General features: G+C 42.8%; 1 protein-coding gene across 1 annotated transcript in view; it reads right to left on the bottom strand.

Annotated features, from left to right (window-relative positions):
* Positions 1–17785, bottom strand: part of ENTREP2 (endosomal transmembrane epsin interactor 2) — a 1414698-nt gene that overhangs the window by 156838 nt on the left and 1240075 nt on the right. Inside the window, exons 8-9 of the mRNA XM_069222382.1 lie at positions 7402–7477; positions 2466–3059 (exon numbers count right to left, since the gene is read on the bottom strand). Of these exons, the coding sequence (XP_069078483.1) occupies positions 2466–3059; positions 7402–7477 (670 nt within the window). The remainder of the gene's footprint in view (positions 1–2465; positions 3060–7401; positions 7478–17785) is intronic.

Raw genomic sequence — 17785 nt, 5'->3', positions numbered from 1 at the left:
GTGCTCCCATGGGCATTCTGACCGCGGCGGTACAGCCGCGGTCAGAAACGGGAAACCGGCGGTGTCCTGCCGGTTTCCCGCTGCCCAAGGGAATCCTCCATGGCGGCGCTGCAGGCAGCGCCGCCATGGGGATTCTGACCCCCTTACCGCCAGCCTGGCTCTGGCGGTTTTGACCGCCAGGACCTTGCTGGCGGTAACGGTTGTCGTGGGGCCCCCTAACAGGGCCCCACCAAGAAAATCGCGACGGGTGCAACTGCACCCGTCGCACCCCTTCCACTCCGCCGGCTCCATTCGGAGCCGGCATCCTCATGGAAGGGGGTTTCCCGCTGGGCTGGCGGGCGGCCTTCTGGCGGTCGCCCGCCAGCCCAGCGGGAAACTCAGAATGACCGCCGCGGTCTTTCAACCGCGGTACGGTCTTCTGGTGGTTCTCGCCAGGCGGGCGGCTTCCGCCGCCCGCGGAGGTCAGAATGACCCCCATAGTCTCCTCACTCACAACTAACATTAACCCACACTCTACGCTAAAACAAACCCTTCCCTTTCTGTAGAAAGCTATCCTAGATTTTGACCAACATTTTATCACCCATGACCCACCTCCCCTTCTTAGAGAAAATTCATGAGTGAGATGTAGCCACAAACCTCCGAAAGCACATCAAATGCCACCCATTGCCTTAGGCCTACCACTGAAATGCCATAATTTGCAGCTCTACAACAGAAACTAAAAAGGTAGTCAACAATGCTCCTACGAAGATAGAGAAATAAGACTCAATTTCAAAGGTCTCCTGCACAAGTTGCTTGTTTTTTATAACATTGATCATCAGGCCCTACTCCAACCTCTGTTAATGTGTATGGACATCTGCAGCACTATACGATTTGCATAACCCATGGAGCACCTCTCACCAAACAAATCAACTCTCTCTCAATATGATGAAGACCTGCAAGTATATCTCAAAGTGTCACTGCGTAGTGATATACAGTGCTGCTGAACTTGCCTGGCATCACCCAAACCTCGATGGCAGTCATCTAATGAAAGCTCAGTCCAGCCAAATCCAACCAAAAGAATAAAAGCACACTTCAGACTCAGATCAAAGAATGGTTGCCCAACGTGTATTTTCTTCATTGTATTTTTCTCCTTGCTTCTTGCCCTGTGTCATATTTTTTGGTTTCCACTTATCTAACCACCTCTCCTACATGGATCAACTGAATAAAGCCCGAAAAGTATGGTGTTAATCAACCCTTCCCCACAGAATCAGACATTTCCAACCTTATTTTTATACCATGGACTTCCTTTCCCACTTCAACACAATCAATGGTCTTCTAAGAATCCTTCCTTTTTAAAAATAAAAGTTTTCCTGCATACAGTTGCCTGCATGTTCATCAAATTACATTCGATCTCATGGTAACACTATTCTATTTTCGTCCCTGCAGATGCAGATTATTTCAATAAGGCAAAAACACCTTGCAAAAAAGCTGTAGATGTCTGTTGTTTTCCACAGAATGCTCAAAACAGCACTCAGGGAGCAAAACATCTGTATGACACTAATAGCATTCCCCTTACATCTCAGACTTTCCCATCTCGATCCACAATTCACTATGGGGGTCATTCCAATATTGGCGGGCGGCGGTCTCCGCCCGCCAAGCGGAAACCGCCAATTGGCCGATCCGCGGTCAAAAGACCGCGGAGGCCATTCAGACTATCCCACTGGGTCGGCGGGCGCCCGCCAAGGGAGCGCCTGCCGGCCCAGCGGGAAAGGCCCTGCAACACAGAAGCCGGCTCCGAATGGAGCCGGCGGTGTTGCAGGGGTGCGACGGGTGCAGTTGCACCCGTTGCGATTTTCAAAAATCATGCTGGGGCCCTGTTAGGGGGCCCCTGCACTGCCCATGCCAGTGGCATGGGCAGTGCAGGGGTCCCCAGGGGCCCCACGACACCCGTTCCCGCCATCCTGTTCCTGGCGGTAAAAACCGCCAGGAACAGGCTGGCGGGAAGGGGGTCGGAATCCCCATGGCAGCGCTGCTTGCAGCGCCGCCATGGAGGATTCTCTCAGCCGGGGGAAATCCGGCGGGAAACCGCCGGACCCGGCTGGGTGACCGCGGCTGTCGGAATGCCCATTGAAGCACCGCCAGCCTGTTGGCGGTGCTTCCGACGACATCCCCCCTGGCGGTCATAGACCGCCAGGGTTGGAATGAGGGGCTATATGTAGTTCCTGTTTCACCACCATTTAAAGTGGTCTGTTGCACTGCAGGGTCAGGTTGGCTCAATCATACAAACGCATAATTTGAGAACAAATATATCAAGGGCCTTTACTGTGTGTGTGACATAAAAATGGTTGAATTCACACCCGCTTTACGTTCATATCACCAGGACTGTTTTCATGACCAAAATCTACTAGCTTTAACGTAGATATGTTATAATGATCACTTTGTGAAAGTATTTCCCAAGGCACAGTATTTTACTTGGTCACATTTACCTGCTCTGCTGGAGGAACAGGAAACTGGGTCACTTGTAGATCGAACTATGTTAGCCAGTCTGTACTTTCTGACATGTTTGTGCCTGAGAGAACTCTCACAGCAGCCAGAATGCGATGGAGTGTTCGCAGGAATGCTACTGGGAGATGGCTGGAAGTGTGATGTAGACTGGCTGAAGGCACTACAACGTGTTTTTGTAGGTTTTAACGATGGGGAGTCCGTGCTATCTCTCACTGAACTCTGTGGTTCTTTCTCCAATGCACTGCAACGTCCAGACAAGCAGTCTGGGGCTCTGGCTTGAGTGGAGCTATCATAGTCCTGCGCTTGGGTCCTGTCCACCGAGACTATGCTTGATAACCCATCATCATCCCCAGGTGACCACTGTGAATTATTCCTGTGGAACCCACAACGGATGCCGTGCTCAAGGCTGGTACAGCTGGCGTCAGTGTTAGCTGTGCGGATTGTGTTGTATGGAGAAAAGTCTCCAGAACGCAGCGATCCCTGAACCTCCAGCGAACGAAGGTCTTCGGATGAGCAGGTATGGTCGGGGATATCGGCAATTTCAGAGATGAGGAATGATGTGCTGTCCACAGAAGCTGTAGAAGAGATGTATCATGTTAAAAGGATATCAAATGTATAAAGAGCTGTGCAATATGTACGCTTGACAAATAAAATGTAAACGTTATTGTCAAATTGTAAATCGCCCGTTCTACAATACTGGTTAAAGCTTTACTGGTCGCAAATACTGCACCAGTACGAAAGTAATCAAGTTTACTTATAATTAATGAATGGTCCTGTTAGTAGAAAAAATAACACTGATAAAATCATGCATAGAACAACGCATATTACAGAACACAATCACTAGTTTAGTACAAAAAGAATTGCGTACAACATTTGACTCTGAAATGACCGTTCTTTCCAGTTGTACTCAAACTCACAATGCACAAAGGCCCAGATTTATTCTGAAGTGGTGCAGCGCGGTGCTGTGACAAAAATAGCAGCACTGTGCCACTTTTGAAATGCAGGGGTGCGCCGTATTTAGAGGAATACGGTGCACCCCTGCATTCCCCCATGCGCTGGCACTGAATTAAGCTTCATAGCGCCAACCCCGGCATCCTTGCACCATAGTGCAAGGGTGTCTGCGTTGAGGGGATAGATTGTTTATGTGCAGGAATGTGTCGCTTCCTGCACGTAAACAATCGTCCATGGCATCTTGTCTCTTCTATGTATGCTGCAGAACGCAGCACACATAGAAAAAGCAAAAACCGAGGAGGAATAAAAGCATTCCTCCTTGTTTTGCCATGGTAACGCCACCTCTTGGGTCGCATCAGTTTTTGGCGCTGCCTCAGGTTTATGACAACTCATAAATATTGAGACAGCATCAAAAGTAATGGGTGTTGCAATGGAACGCGGACAGGAACAGCCATTGCACACCCCTCTGACACTGAAAACTGCGTCAGAGCGGCTCATATTTACAAGGAGGCATAACGCACAAATAATGGCTTTACACCTCCTTGTAAATATGGAGCAGTGCTTGGCTCCACCGGATGGTCACAAAAAGTGATACTCCGGTGGCACTAGGAGCTCTTAAATATGCCCCATAATACTTTCCACCATCATCACTTATGCAGTATCAAGCTTCTTGCAGCCCTTTATCTAGTTTTTATCCCAACAGTCAAGATACACACATATAATCTGCCTTTATTCACCAGTGAAATTAGTAAATTAAGGGATTTAGACGTGTAGGGATGTGTGGATTTTCTGTAATGTTACTATTAACGATATTGTTTTACTTTTATGTACTCAACATATTATTGAGATTGTTTGAAACTGACAGTATCCTAAAGGAATAGAGGTGCGAAAACTATTGCACGCCTTGTTATGCTGCATGGTGAAAATCTGAAGGGGACATGGGTAAATGTTTTCATTAAATGACAATTCATGTAATAAAAGAACGAAATACAGCCACACCCTAGTGAAAATATTTAAATGCAATGAATTTCATTTTATAAAATGAATCCATTGATTCTTCACGTTAAAGAGCCTAAGATTTGGGTTCCTTCGAACCCTTGCAATGGGGTTAGTAATTCACTCCTTGTGGGCAACCTGGTTAGCATTATACAGTTCATTACATTTCTTGAAGGCGTCCATGCCTTTTCTTCTTTAATGTGTGGGAGATCTATTGCTCAATGCAGCACCCCTCCTTCTTGTGCTCCATTTCTTAGGGCAGTAGCATACGTGTGAGAGCTGTAGTGTGACAAGAAAGGTGTCTGACCTTTGGCTATAAATAAATGCTTGAGAATTCTATTCTGTGTGTGAGCACTCTTTAAAGTTGGAATTGTTCACTATTAGAATCAAGCCCATTCCTTTGTTTTTCCTAAAATGTCTATGCTTAGAACTATCAAATGACACAATTGCACATAAATTACTCATGAACAGGATTTTCCCATCTACGCTCTGCATACGGATGGCCTGCACTACAGATTCATTCACGGCTGCCTACATGTATTTTGGACAGTGACAGATCACTGCTGAAATGAGTGTGGCATTTGGGTAAATTGTGAATACCATGACTATATACATAAAGAGTGGATATGGGGCATAGATAGCTTTCAAGCAAGATAGCTCAGCAGTATGACATAGAGATAACCCAATCCCTCTCTTGGCTTCTTTATTCCTATAGATCATTATGAATCCTGGGGAAAGTCACTTTTGAAGCATGACAATTGAGTTTACTTACAACAATGTTTCTGTTGGACCAACAAAGTAGCACCTATTTATGGAGGGTTGGGCATGAGTAATCACGGTGTGCTTTTGGCCTATCTAGATGTTGATGGGGTTAGAATGTTTATGTCTAATATCTACTGGCACGTTGGGCTCAAGCAGAGATTCTGGAGTTAGCAGACGCTGTTGCAGTCCTCTGTATGGTTCCTTGAGATTGATGTGACAGCAAAGTGAACTATGTGTGAGAGTGTTGCTTCGAGTTCTACCAGGTTAGAAATTGTTGAGGTATCTACAATGAGTAATTGATAAGAAGGCCATGGCCTTTTAGAAGGAATCAATTTCAATGTTTTCTGTCAAAATTATACTGGTGATCAGTGGTAGCAAGAAGAACCTTAGGAGGCAAATCTCAAAGATGAGCACTCGGTCTGCTATGCCACTGTGAATAGTTCACGGTTATGAAGCAGCACTTTGGTACTTTTAAGTTTGTAGAAGTGCCCTTTGTTGCTAACCTGATTAATGAGTTTTCATATGGTGAAGTTGTTGATCACGAGTTTGCTACTGAATCTTACAATAAGCTCTGCATCTAGGCTATGTGGATATTTCAGTGGTTATTGCTGCTGATGGATGTCCAGTACATGTTTCTCAATGCCTACTGGTTAGCTTTGAAGAACATGAGGTCTGTGTTACTTTTGTCAATCTTCAAACTTGTGCATAAATCTGTAAATAGAAGTTCTATGAACAGTCTCAGGGTGACACCTTTTAGCTCTTTTCTATGCATTCATGGATATTGTAAAAGGTGTATGAGTATGTGAAAACTTACCCAGAACTGTATTCCACAAATGACCTGCCCCATTCTGTTTAGTTTTGTTACATCTTTACATGGGAGCCTGATGGCCATCCTTGGGGAACTGGAGATATGGGCCTTGGTGGGGACAGTGTAGTGGGATTGGCATTGAACTTCAAATTTCAGACTAAGGATGCTTTAATGAATGTGCTTATTTAGTTACTACATCTTGTGTGACAACCTTCTGTATTACTTTGCTGCTAGCAATTTCCCAGAGCCGAAGAGGTGGTGCTCAATGAATAACAGGTAATTTATGCAAATTTTACTATAGCTCCCAAGTAGGTCAGGTTAGAGAGTGTGGTGTGAATCCACCACATCTGCGAAACTGGGGACAGTTGGGTTGACAGGATTTTAAGTCACTCATTCCTCCTTTTATGTGAAATGCTTTCATGATTAGATTAGACAAAGCAGCTCATTGATAATCATTTGCAAGTGAAAGGGAAAAGATAGGGTAAATAAGGGTGAGAAGGGAAGTAGTGATACCACATTTAAGAACATACAAGAACATCCTCTTTTGTTCAACTGTTCTGCGCTAATACAAAGAGTTAATTTTAAAAACGCAGGTTTACTAAAATGGCAGGCAAGTTGAGAAATCTATTATCTATTTTAAATATGAGTATCTTACATTCAGCTTAAGGAACATAATTTTTAATGTTCTCGCCTCTCCTCTTGCGGAATCAACAAATTGGAAGGCAACATTTGTATATTTAAGTTGTAGGAAAACTAAGGTAAATGCACTGGTCGGTCTGCCCCTCTATCTCGCTCTGTCTCTCTCCTTCAAGTATAGGTCATGAAAGCTGGCTATGGAAGATCAACAGATCCCTAAATATATGTACAAACTCACCAGTATTGCCGCAGATGCAGCAGAATAATAGGAGTTAAGTTGTGTTAACACATGTAAGAAGAGTTCCAGTCAGAATTACAGCAACAGAAAGACTTGGGCAAGAAACTTTTGGAAAAGATGGCAACTCTGGGTTAGCATAATATCACCTGAATGGGTGTCTACGCCAGGGGAACTTGGCTGCTCAACCTTACAAAAACAACAAACCTCTACAGATCCAATATAAGAGCATTTCTGCGTCTGAGTCGAGGTAAGGAAGAAGGAACAGAGACATCCGTATAAAAGGACACAGCGTTTCTTTTTTCTTCAGTGCCTGACAATGGTGCATAGTTGATAGGATAGCTCTGCTTGCACAGTTCTTAAAACTGTAGCAATAAATATGACAGCTAGAGAGAGAATGTAGAAAAAAAAATGACGCCAGTCAAAATAGTTCTTGCTGAAGTTGAAGGTGTGCGGCAGGAGGTCTATTCTAGTGTAGGTTGAAGCATCTCAAAACAGTCACTTCAATGTCAGTAAGTCTAGGGCTTACCTTGGGTACTGAAGCCTGCTGTTATGTTCCCCTCATCCATGCTGGATTCTGTCACTTGCTGCTCCATGCTGGTCCCCTACAAGGCATAAAATGATAAGCAAAGTTTTACCTTTGAGGAACAAAGATTTTTTTTTAAATAAAAATAGCTCTGCAGGATCTTCTGTAAAGGAAACTTGCCAGTCAGCTCTGATCCTTGGCAATGATCTCAAGGTCAGGGATTAAGAGCAGGGCTGTCGACGTTATAAAAAAATGCTGAGATTCCCGAGTTTCTCAAAGTGCAATTTAGTGTAATTTAACATAACTTTCACTCGTGAGTATCGAGCCATGTGCACGGAAAAGCCACACAAACTCTGGAGGTGGATACAAAATTCTATTCTTCTAGCTCTCAAAGTATCGACATATTTTGATCACAACAAACAAAAGTGCAAAACCTGTGTTGCTATTTGGGGCATGTTTTTTTTTGCTTACATTAGGTCAAATGCACTGGGAGTACAGGAAGATTAAACAGTAGAGCCTGCGAAGAACGTAAATGCCAAAAACGGAAAAGTACACAAACCTGCACTTGTACAATAACAGCATTGCACTTTTCTAAACATTAGCGTATGTTTGTTTAACGTGGGTTCTGATCATCACGAGGCTGGCGTATTATAATGCTTTTCATATTAAATCCATCAGGAATGTTGCATAGAGATACTGTACTACATTAGGTCACATTGAGTAACATTTCCTGAACAGAAAGTACAATATATGCATTCCTGAGAGTGATTAGATTCTGAGAGCGAGGTCTGATATGTAGTCACCTTGATCAGCCTTGACGTCACAACAAGGACACAATTAATATGGCTGTTTGCGACAGGCTTTTACACATCTGAAAACACAGTCCTTCTTATATGGTCCTTCTGGCATAGCTACCATCTGAGGTATTCGGAGTTCATGATAAGGCGCTAATATTCTCATCCATTTGTAATAGGGAGGGCAGTGGCAGTGTGCCTAACGAGTTTACCCTGCACGCGAGGTAGTAACTGAACATTTAGCAAAGAGATGGAGTCTACTTATACACTGTTAACACCTACTGCCACCTACGAGCTTAGTTTGAGCTCGGATTATATTTTGATGCATTCATTTAATGTTTCTTTATATAGTGCTATTACGAAGTAGTAATGTCGTTAACTGCGCAGCATAAAAACTCAATTGACCTTTGATGCATGCTCATTGCCTCTACAAATATTTTGATTTTAGAGCCTGTGAAAGCTGACACATTCAGGGCACTTGTGACTACTGTTCTTGCACACTTACCTCGCTTTATCAGTGAAGCTTTCATGTACTGTGAGTAAGAGTGAGTGAGCAAGCTACAGTGCACGAGAGAGTAGAGGGCAAGAGGGAATGTGGATTCCATTTGATAATTTTCTTTATCCAGTTTATATTGCTACCTCAGCATACACCTCTGTCTCGATAATGGATAATCTTGCTCTTACCATCAGGCACGTTATATATCATGTATGAGTGTAGTATCTCAAAATGTCTTCTGCTGTGAATAGAATGAAAACGTGCACTCTCAGCTTATTATTTACTTTTTATTACTTCCCCCTTTCTCTTCTCTCACCAATGTTGTGTCCTTATTGTTGTATCCTCCTTTCAATTATTGGCTCCTCTACCTTACAGCTCAAAACTAACCCTCGTTCAGTAGAGTAGCACATCAGATGTTTCCTATTTTTGCGGCTCCAAACCACGCACTGACTCCTCACACCCTTCTATTAACATGATTCATATTGCCCTAATAATCTACTTAATATGTGGGGGCACCTTAAACACCTCAATATTCCCCAGTGTGTTCTTGACAGGACGATGGGTCAAGCTACCACATCACAAATTCTCCTCTTCTCGATCCTCTCAGCATGTTTATGGACCCGCTTCTTTAGACCTCTGGGACTGGCTCCTTCTCTGGTCTCAATCTCTCTCCTTAGTCAATTGCCTATTTCCTATGGATTCCGGGTTATACGTGAGTCATTCATCCCCTCCCATAGGCATCTCCACTAGCAACCCCCCTCCATGACGTTCCCCTTGCTACCACCCACAGCGGGAATTGTAGGGGTGGGGGAGCAGGTGGGCGAAATTTAATTTAACTAAGGTGGGGAAGGACACAATACTCTGGATCGCTTGTGAATATTGACATAGGGACACGATTGGAGGCATGGCCATACCTTTCCACAACTATAAGATTGCTTATGTTGAACCATTGGTGACACTGTACTATTGCACACAGTTCTTGGTGCTGAACTCATGCTTACCGATTGTCTGACCCTGGTCATGTTATATGTTCGCACGGTTTTGGTTCTCTTCATTTTTGTAAACGTTTTGGGTCTATGTAAAGTACAGTGGTCTATAACAAGTTGAAAATGATTGGAGCAATATGCTAATATTCGTGTTCTTGATTTTTGCTTGTACAGTCTTTAATAAAGAAATACAACCCAAAAAAGAAAATGTGCACTCTCTCCAGATCTAAAATATTTTGTTGGCTTTGTAGGTGGTTACTGTCAATACAATAGGTCTAACAGTTACGTTCTCTGATTCCAAATATTCCCATCTACCACCTTTATCTGTGATTGCTTGTACTTCCTAAATAATAAACCTATTCACATTAACCTTTTCAGATGCAACACTTCCTTGGAAAAACAGTGATTCTCCTTCGTTCTCTGCTGTTACTGGGTAATCGGACAGATTTCATGCAGCTTTAAAAGGCCAGTTTAAGTTGGCCTTAGTTAGCCTTTGTCTTCTAAGAAAATGGGTAAATAGGATTACAGAAAGCGATAACCTAACATGCATCATTGATACTGCAGTGCTCACATGTGCCGCAGATTGAAATTGCGTTGTTAAAAAGGTCTCAATTTTCTGACACCCCCATTGAATACATTGCATATATCTGTTTTGTAATGTCTTGTCTCTTTATGGGATTTTGCTTCAATCCTTTGTGGAAGCTACAGAGGTTAAATACATCTCCCCTTGAATGTATGTCACATTAGGTTGCTTTTCGCAGAGAAGTTAGACAATATATCAGGGCGAGGTGGAGGAAGAAACCGCAGCATATGACTATTTACCTATACAGGATATCCAATGGTACATAAAAAGACTTTCTTCCCTAAAGCTGGTTCCACCAACGATTCACATGCTGTTCTCCGTGGATTATCAAAGAGTATGGCCTATCAGAGGAACAATATATACATACATATATATATATATAAATATATATATATATATCTTTACGTTTGTCAATATAGTGATTAAGGGCTCTGACGAGATCAATGACATACTCTACTATGCTGAAAAGAAAGGCAATGTATTAATTGCGAAGGTGGGTAAAATATCTAACTTTGTGCATGTTCTACCAGTATTTTTGGCATTCTTTTAGACTAGATTTGCTGTCAGTTTTTCTATGGGCACTAGGTAATTGCCTTTCATCCTTCCATAGCACGTTCTCTGATACCTGAAGGCAGAGAGATCCCAGCCACGTAGCTGGAAATCTCTCTATATTGCAGCACTTGTCCTTCGCCAAGGGAGTCAGAGACCCGTATCACTGCTGACCTTGACCCATCCGCTAAGGCCTAAATCGACACCATAGTTTTTTTGCAGCGGTTGATATATTAATAAGCATGTTTACTATCATTAAAGTCTAAAAGAACTGTATTATCAGATATTACAATTGGCCAAAATAAGGATACTCAAGAAGTGCACATTTGAAGTACCTACATTCAAAGACTTATGCCTTTTGTTGTAATTTGGTTATTGCTTAATATTTAATACCACGTGCTTTATTTTATTCGATTTCCAGCAGTGGGGCGTGTATCCTATCAGACGGTAATTATTCAAAAGATACATAACTGATGTGTCATTTCTAGAACTGTGGAATTAGTATGAACCGGTAAAACATCAAGGCACATATTTATACTTTTTAGTGCCGCATTTGCGCCGCTTTTAGATGCCAAAATGGCGCAAACTTACAAAATACAATTGTATTTTGTAAGTTTGCGCCGCTTTTGCATCAAAAAATGACGCAAATGCGGCACTAAAAAAGTATAACTATGGGCCCAAGTATTATCGGCCATCACCATTTGTATGACTATCATTTCAAAAGCTTACAGTAGTGTCTCCTGATCTCCGAGAGGACTAGAACACCTACTATTACCAGGGACTCTATGCCAAGGGGCAACCAGCATGGAGGGAGTGAGCCCAACATCCTTGCATTGAAGCATAAAAAGGTACTTATACTTTTAAACATTGATAGATGCCTAGATCACTTTTCGTGGGTCCAGGTCTGGAACTGAACTTTGTCATTTTTGAACATAGTTAGACATGCAATGGTTCACGTTCATGTGCCCAATATCCCTGCATCGGAGGTTCTCAGGATAGTAGAGGCTGTGACCATTTTCCAATGGCATCTAGAGATCGAGGAGAGTTTCAACAAACCACTAACTATGGACTGCTGAAACAACTTTGAATCTTAGAAAAGATTCACTCAGGGGCATATTTATGAAGGGTTAGTGCCATGCTTGAACCACGCAATATGGTACATGTGTAGCGCAAACCACTCAGACATATTTTTGAAGTTTAATCAAAGCCACTTTGTGTGGGCTTTGAGTGGCTTCAAAAATACGGAGTAAGGCAATACAGCAGAAATCAAGGTTTTGCCTTATTCAGCGTTAGAGAGGCGTTTCATTGACAAAATCCAGCAAATTCCTCTTTCTATGTGTGCTGCAGTCTACAGCACCCATAGAAAGGATAAAAAATGAGGATAACTAAAAATAATTCTCCTTGTTGCGCCTCAATTAGGGAGGTGTAAGTTCTTGGCACATTTCCAGGTCTACCACTTCTGGTAAATCTGTGAATGCATCAAAGTCCATGGATGTTGCATGGGAACAACCACCTAACACCCATGGAAACACCTTCCTGGTGCACATTGATTTGTACGGAGTTTCATTACTCAAGATTTATGAAGCCACTCAGGGCCACACAAGGTGGCCTTGGGTGGCTTCATAAATCTCACTTATGGTTTGCATCGCACATGTACTACATTGCATGGTGTAAACATGATGCACACCAGGTCATAAATATGGCCCACACTTTATAGTAGGAATCTACAATTTGATGAATACATGATCAAAGCTAGTACTACTATGGAATTTTACATTGCTTCTTCCTCCTTCCCTCATCCATATTTCTTAAAGTACAGCCCCAACTTGGTGCATCCAAACCCACATACGATCCTGTTATATTACTAATTGTGATTAAACTTGTTTCATTTGTATTATGGTGAACCACACACACCCAAATCACTTACGAATTTAATGGTACTTAATGGAAATACTTGACCAAAAAGAAGATCAGGTATTACCTGGTCAAAATGAGGCATCAGTTACCCCAGCAGGTGTCCTTTGGGAAGCTGGCAAGGCTGTCCTGTGGGGTGTCTTAATGAGAGACTCTGCTCTAAGTAAGCAAAATTACCTGGCAAAACAGGAGTGACAAGAACTTGAGATGTGAGACTTGTCAAAAAGACACACCGCTCACCCCTCCTCTTCGGTCCCGCTTCATCTAAAGAGAGCAAAACTCGAGTTAAACATGAACTTTACACTTAAGGGGGAATACACCTGCTCCACCTAAAGCTGTGGCACTGTGATCAAGGAGAGAAGGTGGGCAGGTTGCTGGTGGCACAGCATTGACAATGGGAAGATCAACTTGCTATACCAGCAGTTAAGGACCTGAGATGCCAACTGATTACACACACGGTACAGACGTGGCAAATATATTGTGTCATTTTTTGCATGCACTCTACTGTTTTGAAACCACTGACAACAATCAAAGTGAAGTAAAATTCCTGGCAAGTGTCCACCTCCTGACTCTTTCAGAGGCAGGCAGGCAACTGTTAGAGGGGGAAATAGCATAAGAAGAATAGGTTTCTACAGCTATCTCTGATATGCCCTATAATAAGGCACCATGGGGATCCAATTGAATTCTGCAAATAAGCAAATAGTGACTCCATCTTCCACAAGGTCTTTGAGAAAGAAAAAGGTGGATTCCCTCCTGAGTATAATAAACCTATCTTAAGTCTCATCTTGAAGGCCAACAAGGACCATACACAGGGTACCAACTACCGCCCAATTTCACTCCTTAACACAGACATGAAAGTCCTAGTTAAAGTAAGTCATCCAAGTCTAATTCATCAATTGCTGGTAGGATCTGTTCTGCACCAGTCAGCCAGAATCCACATGCAGACATTGACTAATTTGCTGTGGTAGGTACGACATGACACAGACGATAAGATCTTACTGTTCAATGATGCTTAAAAGGCTTTCAACTGTGTTGAATCTGGGTACTTGATTCAAATGATGGAATAGGCCCAGACATTTTGGCCAAAGTGTAATGGATGTATTAAAAGCCTACTGTGCAAATTGACTGTGGTGGTTAATACACGCACCAATGTCTTCTCCATCCACAGTGGGACACAGCAGGGTTATCCATTATCCTCCCTTCTTTCCTCTCACGCTAGAGCTGTAAGGGACAGCCATCAGGCAACATGACAGTATTAAGTGTGTATTCACTTTGGTTGAGATTTTCAACATCATTCTTTATGCAGATAATCTCCTCCTTAGCAATTCTGATCCAGCAACATCCATTCCTGCTCTCAGGTCCCTGACAGATGCCTTCTCTGTCTTTCCTGGATAAAGGATTACCTGGGGTGAAAAGCCACATAGACATGCAGAAAATGCTTTGAGTTTCACTGAGAAGAATGCTAGACTAAAATACCTGAGCATTCTATTCAACAGGGGACCAGACAATATGGTCACAGACACCCTACAACCGTTACTGTCTAAAACTGATAACAGTTTCTCAGATAGTCTTCCTTACAGTTGTCGGTCTGGGGACACACCCAAGTCATAAAAATGGTGAATGCCCCTCACTTTGTGTCTTCAGCATACTGCCTATCCCTATTCACAAAAGCCTCTTTTGGGCACTTAACAAATAAATAAAAATGCTGTTTGGGTAAGAAGGATGTCCATCATAAGTCTTAAAAATTATATGCACATACAAGTGGGGGGTTCCAGTTGCCGGACATGTACATTTACTATCTAGCTCAACATTCGTCACAACTAGTACATTTATTGGTCGACTGTATGGGACAGTCTGAATGGGTACTGATGGACTGCTAGTTTGTGAAAGCTTAGCCCGGACTGGGTATTCTATATGCAGAGAAAATCCTAACTGCAGATGCATGCCTGCCACCAAGGAAGGCTATGTGGCTGGCCTGGAGAATCTTCAACAGGTTACTAGGGATGAATGAGATCATGCATCAGGGGCACTGTGATAGTCAAATTTGAGAATATAGATTGGAAGAACGAAGGTTAGTTGGATAGTATGGGATGGATGTGGGATAAGAAGGGAGGTGACCGTTAAAACGATTCCTGCATTCTGTAGAGAATATATCCTGCCCAACTCACACACATGGTGCTATAGCGCAATACAACACTGCATGATAGAAGTGCTGGGACTGTCTTTGGTCCCCCTTCAAGACTTCCCAATCCAGAAACACCTGCTTACTAAGTCACCAACCTCTGTCAGACCCTTATTGATGCTGCATACTCTTTAGGTAAGCAAACTGGAACTAAGATGCACTGGCAAGTGAGGTTGGATAATATACAGATGAAGATTGAGCAGAACTGATGAAACACTATGATGAGTACTGTGAAAGGCCAAAATGAATTATGCATACTTTAAAATGCTCCATGACTGGTACTGGACCCCATCCAAGTCGAAGAGTGGAAGACTTGCCCAGCTGATTGTTGCTTCAGATGCACACAGTCAAAATTAGATGTGTGCCATATAGTATGGTCCTGTCCATGGCTTCATGGCTACTGGACAAATATATGATGTATAATTGATAATACTACTCTCAGCCCCATTATCAAATCTGCAAAATTAGCCATACTTCATGATACCTCGTACCAAAACACAGGGTAGTGAAATTATGTAATTTCATGCATGCCCCAATTTTGCCCACGCATCTAGAATGGACAAAGGAAATGTTCTCATTGGCCACTTGCGAAAAAAGCATATAAAAGATACAGGACCTTCTTCAGACTTCAAGAATGTCTAGGGACCATTCATATACCGTACTGGCCCTAGCACCGCAGACCACACGACTCCTACACTGCAGACCGCCCAGACACACACCCCAACTGATGAATGTCCTTTCTGACAATCAACCCATAGGGAGGTGAGTCCCAGAACGCAAGGGTGCACTGGAACTTTAACGATGATCCTGAGTGCTGGAGGGACCAGTTACTAGGAGGGACATGAGGAAGGGCTGTCAGTTCAGATATTTATAGAATATTTAGAGCACCCTTATGTCGGCCACTGGTGGACGGGCAAAGACACAGGATAGAGATATGTTTTTGTTTCTGTTCTTGTTTTTTCATAGGCCTACATCCCCATCTCAGCAGGAATTAGCACATAGTTTGAGACAAGACGTCTACTTATGACTAGTTCCATCCTGAACCTCTGCAAGGGAAGGGAATGTGACAGTTACATTCTAAGCTAGAGAGGCAATGGGTGGGTGGATAACAAAACTAGCATTGTCAATACAATACAATCTCGCATTAGTGAGATTTAGAAGTGTTGGTGTTGTAAATGATAATGACAATCTCGCCTTCAGGACCCTATAAATATTTAGCCATGCAGCACAATAAAACTTTGTCAGAAATAAATGCTTGTACATTCCAACATACACTTGGCATTAGACTGCAATCGTCCGAACAGCCCCTACAGAGCACCACATTAAAAATAGCATTTGGAAGAAACATGGTCATGTAACCATATAGTCAGCCCCTAGAGGGCATAATCACATAAAAAAGAATGACAAAGAACAATGCAGTGTAACCTTATAATCAGCCCCCTAAGGGCATAGTGTATTACACTTTTTCAGGCCTAGCAGACCTTTTAAATATTATTTAACTGTGGAGTCAGCGGCACAAGGGTGCAGTGCCGCAGATCATTACTAGATGTCCCTGTAGAGTCAATAGCAGAAGGTGCAGTACCACTGGTCGTGGCTAGATGTCCCTGTGCAGCACTACCACTGTTCATGGCTAGATGTCCCTATTGAATCAACAGCTGAAGGTGCAGTACCACTGGTCATGGCTGGATGTCCCTGTGTAAGATACAGCGCACCATGGCACAGGGTAGGGGACAATAGCATCAACATTTTTGATGTACTGTTCAGGGTTAGCACCAAAATTTTGGTATGCCCCCTTTTAACGCCTACTCTGAGAAGGCGCTAAAAGTGCCGATAAAAATGACACAAAGAAATTTCTTTGTGTTATTTTTTTGGCCCTCCCTAATGGGGAAATGACCCCTTTGCATACATTATGCCTGGAGCAGGCATAATGTAGCGCAAAGGGTTACAAAATGGCATAATGCATGCATTGACTTTGTAAATATGGCGCAGAGAAAAAAACACCTTGGTGTCAACAAAATAGGGTTACAAAATGGCATAATGCATGCATTGACTTTGTAAATATGGTGCAGAGAAAAAAACACCTTAGTGTCAACGAAATAAGGCAACGCTAAAGTGGCACAAGGCTCTCTTAAATCTGAATCAAAATGCATTACACCTTTGCAGGGCTGTGAGAATAGTGTTACAAACAAGGACCTTATAATACAAACTCCACTCAGCTGTAAAAACAAAAGCCACAACTATAATAGAGTTTAAATATATACTGAATGCTGGAAGAGGTTATGTTTTTTGGTCCCCTTCTAACCTAGTGTGTCCCGGAAAATGGCCGGGACAGAATGGACACATTGTTATGAATGTTTTGGTGGTGGTCCCATTATCCTAGGACCAACACAGTCTGGGTTATGGGCAAAAATGTGATGTAAAAGGAATGTCTGCAAAGCATTATGGGGCGAGAATCCCCTAGTGCAGTGAATAATGTGGTATCAGCTCTCCCTATGCAGGGAGAGCTGCTGTTGACGATTTAATAGTGGGGTTTATTAAATGCTATACAAGGCCACAAAAAATTTACAAAACAAACACACACAAGACACAACTACATGTAATTAACGATTATGCAAAGTAAGGACCAAGTAAAGAGCAAACGAGAAAATTAACTGCATGTGTAAACACGAGTGCTTACTGACAAAACAAGAGGCAGGGGAAACAAAAAAATATTCTGTCCAAACTACAGAAAAACAATCCAGGTGTAATTAAACTGTACTTGGCTGGTGATCCTCAGCCAAGAACAGGAAGTGAGGTATCGGCTGCCAAACCAGTTAGGAGGCAGCAAAACAAGAGCGACACTGCCTTCAACCTATGGTAAGCGGCATGCACCAGCAGGCGAGA

The sequence above is a fragment of the Pleurodeles waltl genome, chromosome 3_1 (genome assembly GCF_031143425.1).
Source record: "Pleurodeles waltl isolate 20211129_DDA chromosome 3_1, aPleWal1.hap1.20221129, whole genome shotgun sequence".
Taxonomy (NCBI): Eukaryota; Metazoa; Chordata; class Amphibia; order Caudata; family Salamandridae; genus Pleurodeles; species Pleurodeles waltl.
Note: the sequence above shows the minus strand (reverse complement) of the source record. Positions and strands in the feature narration are given on the sequence as shown.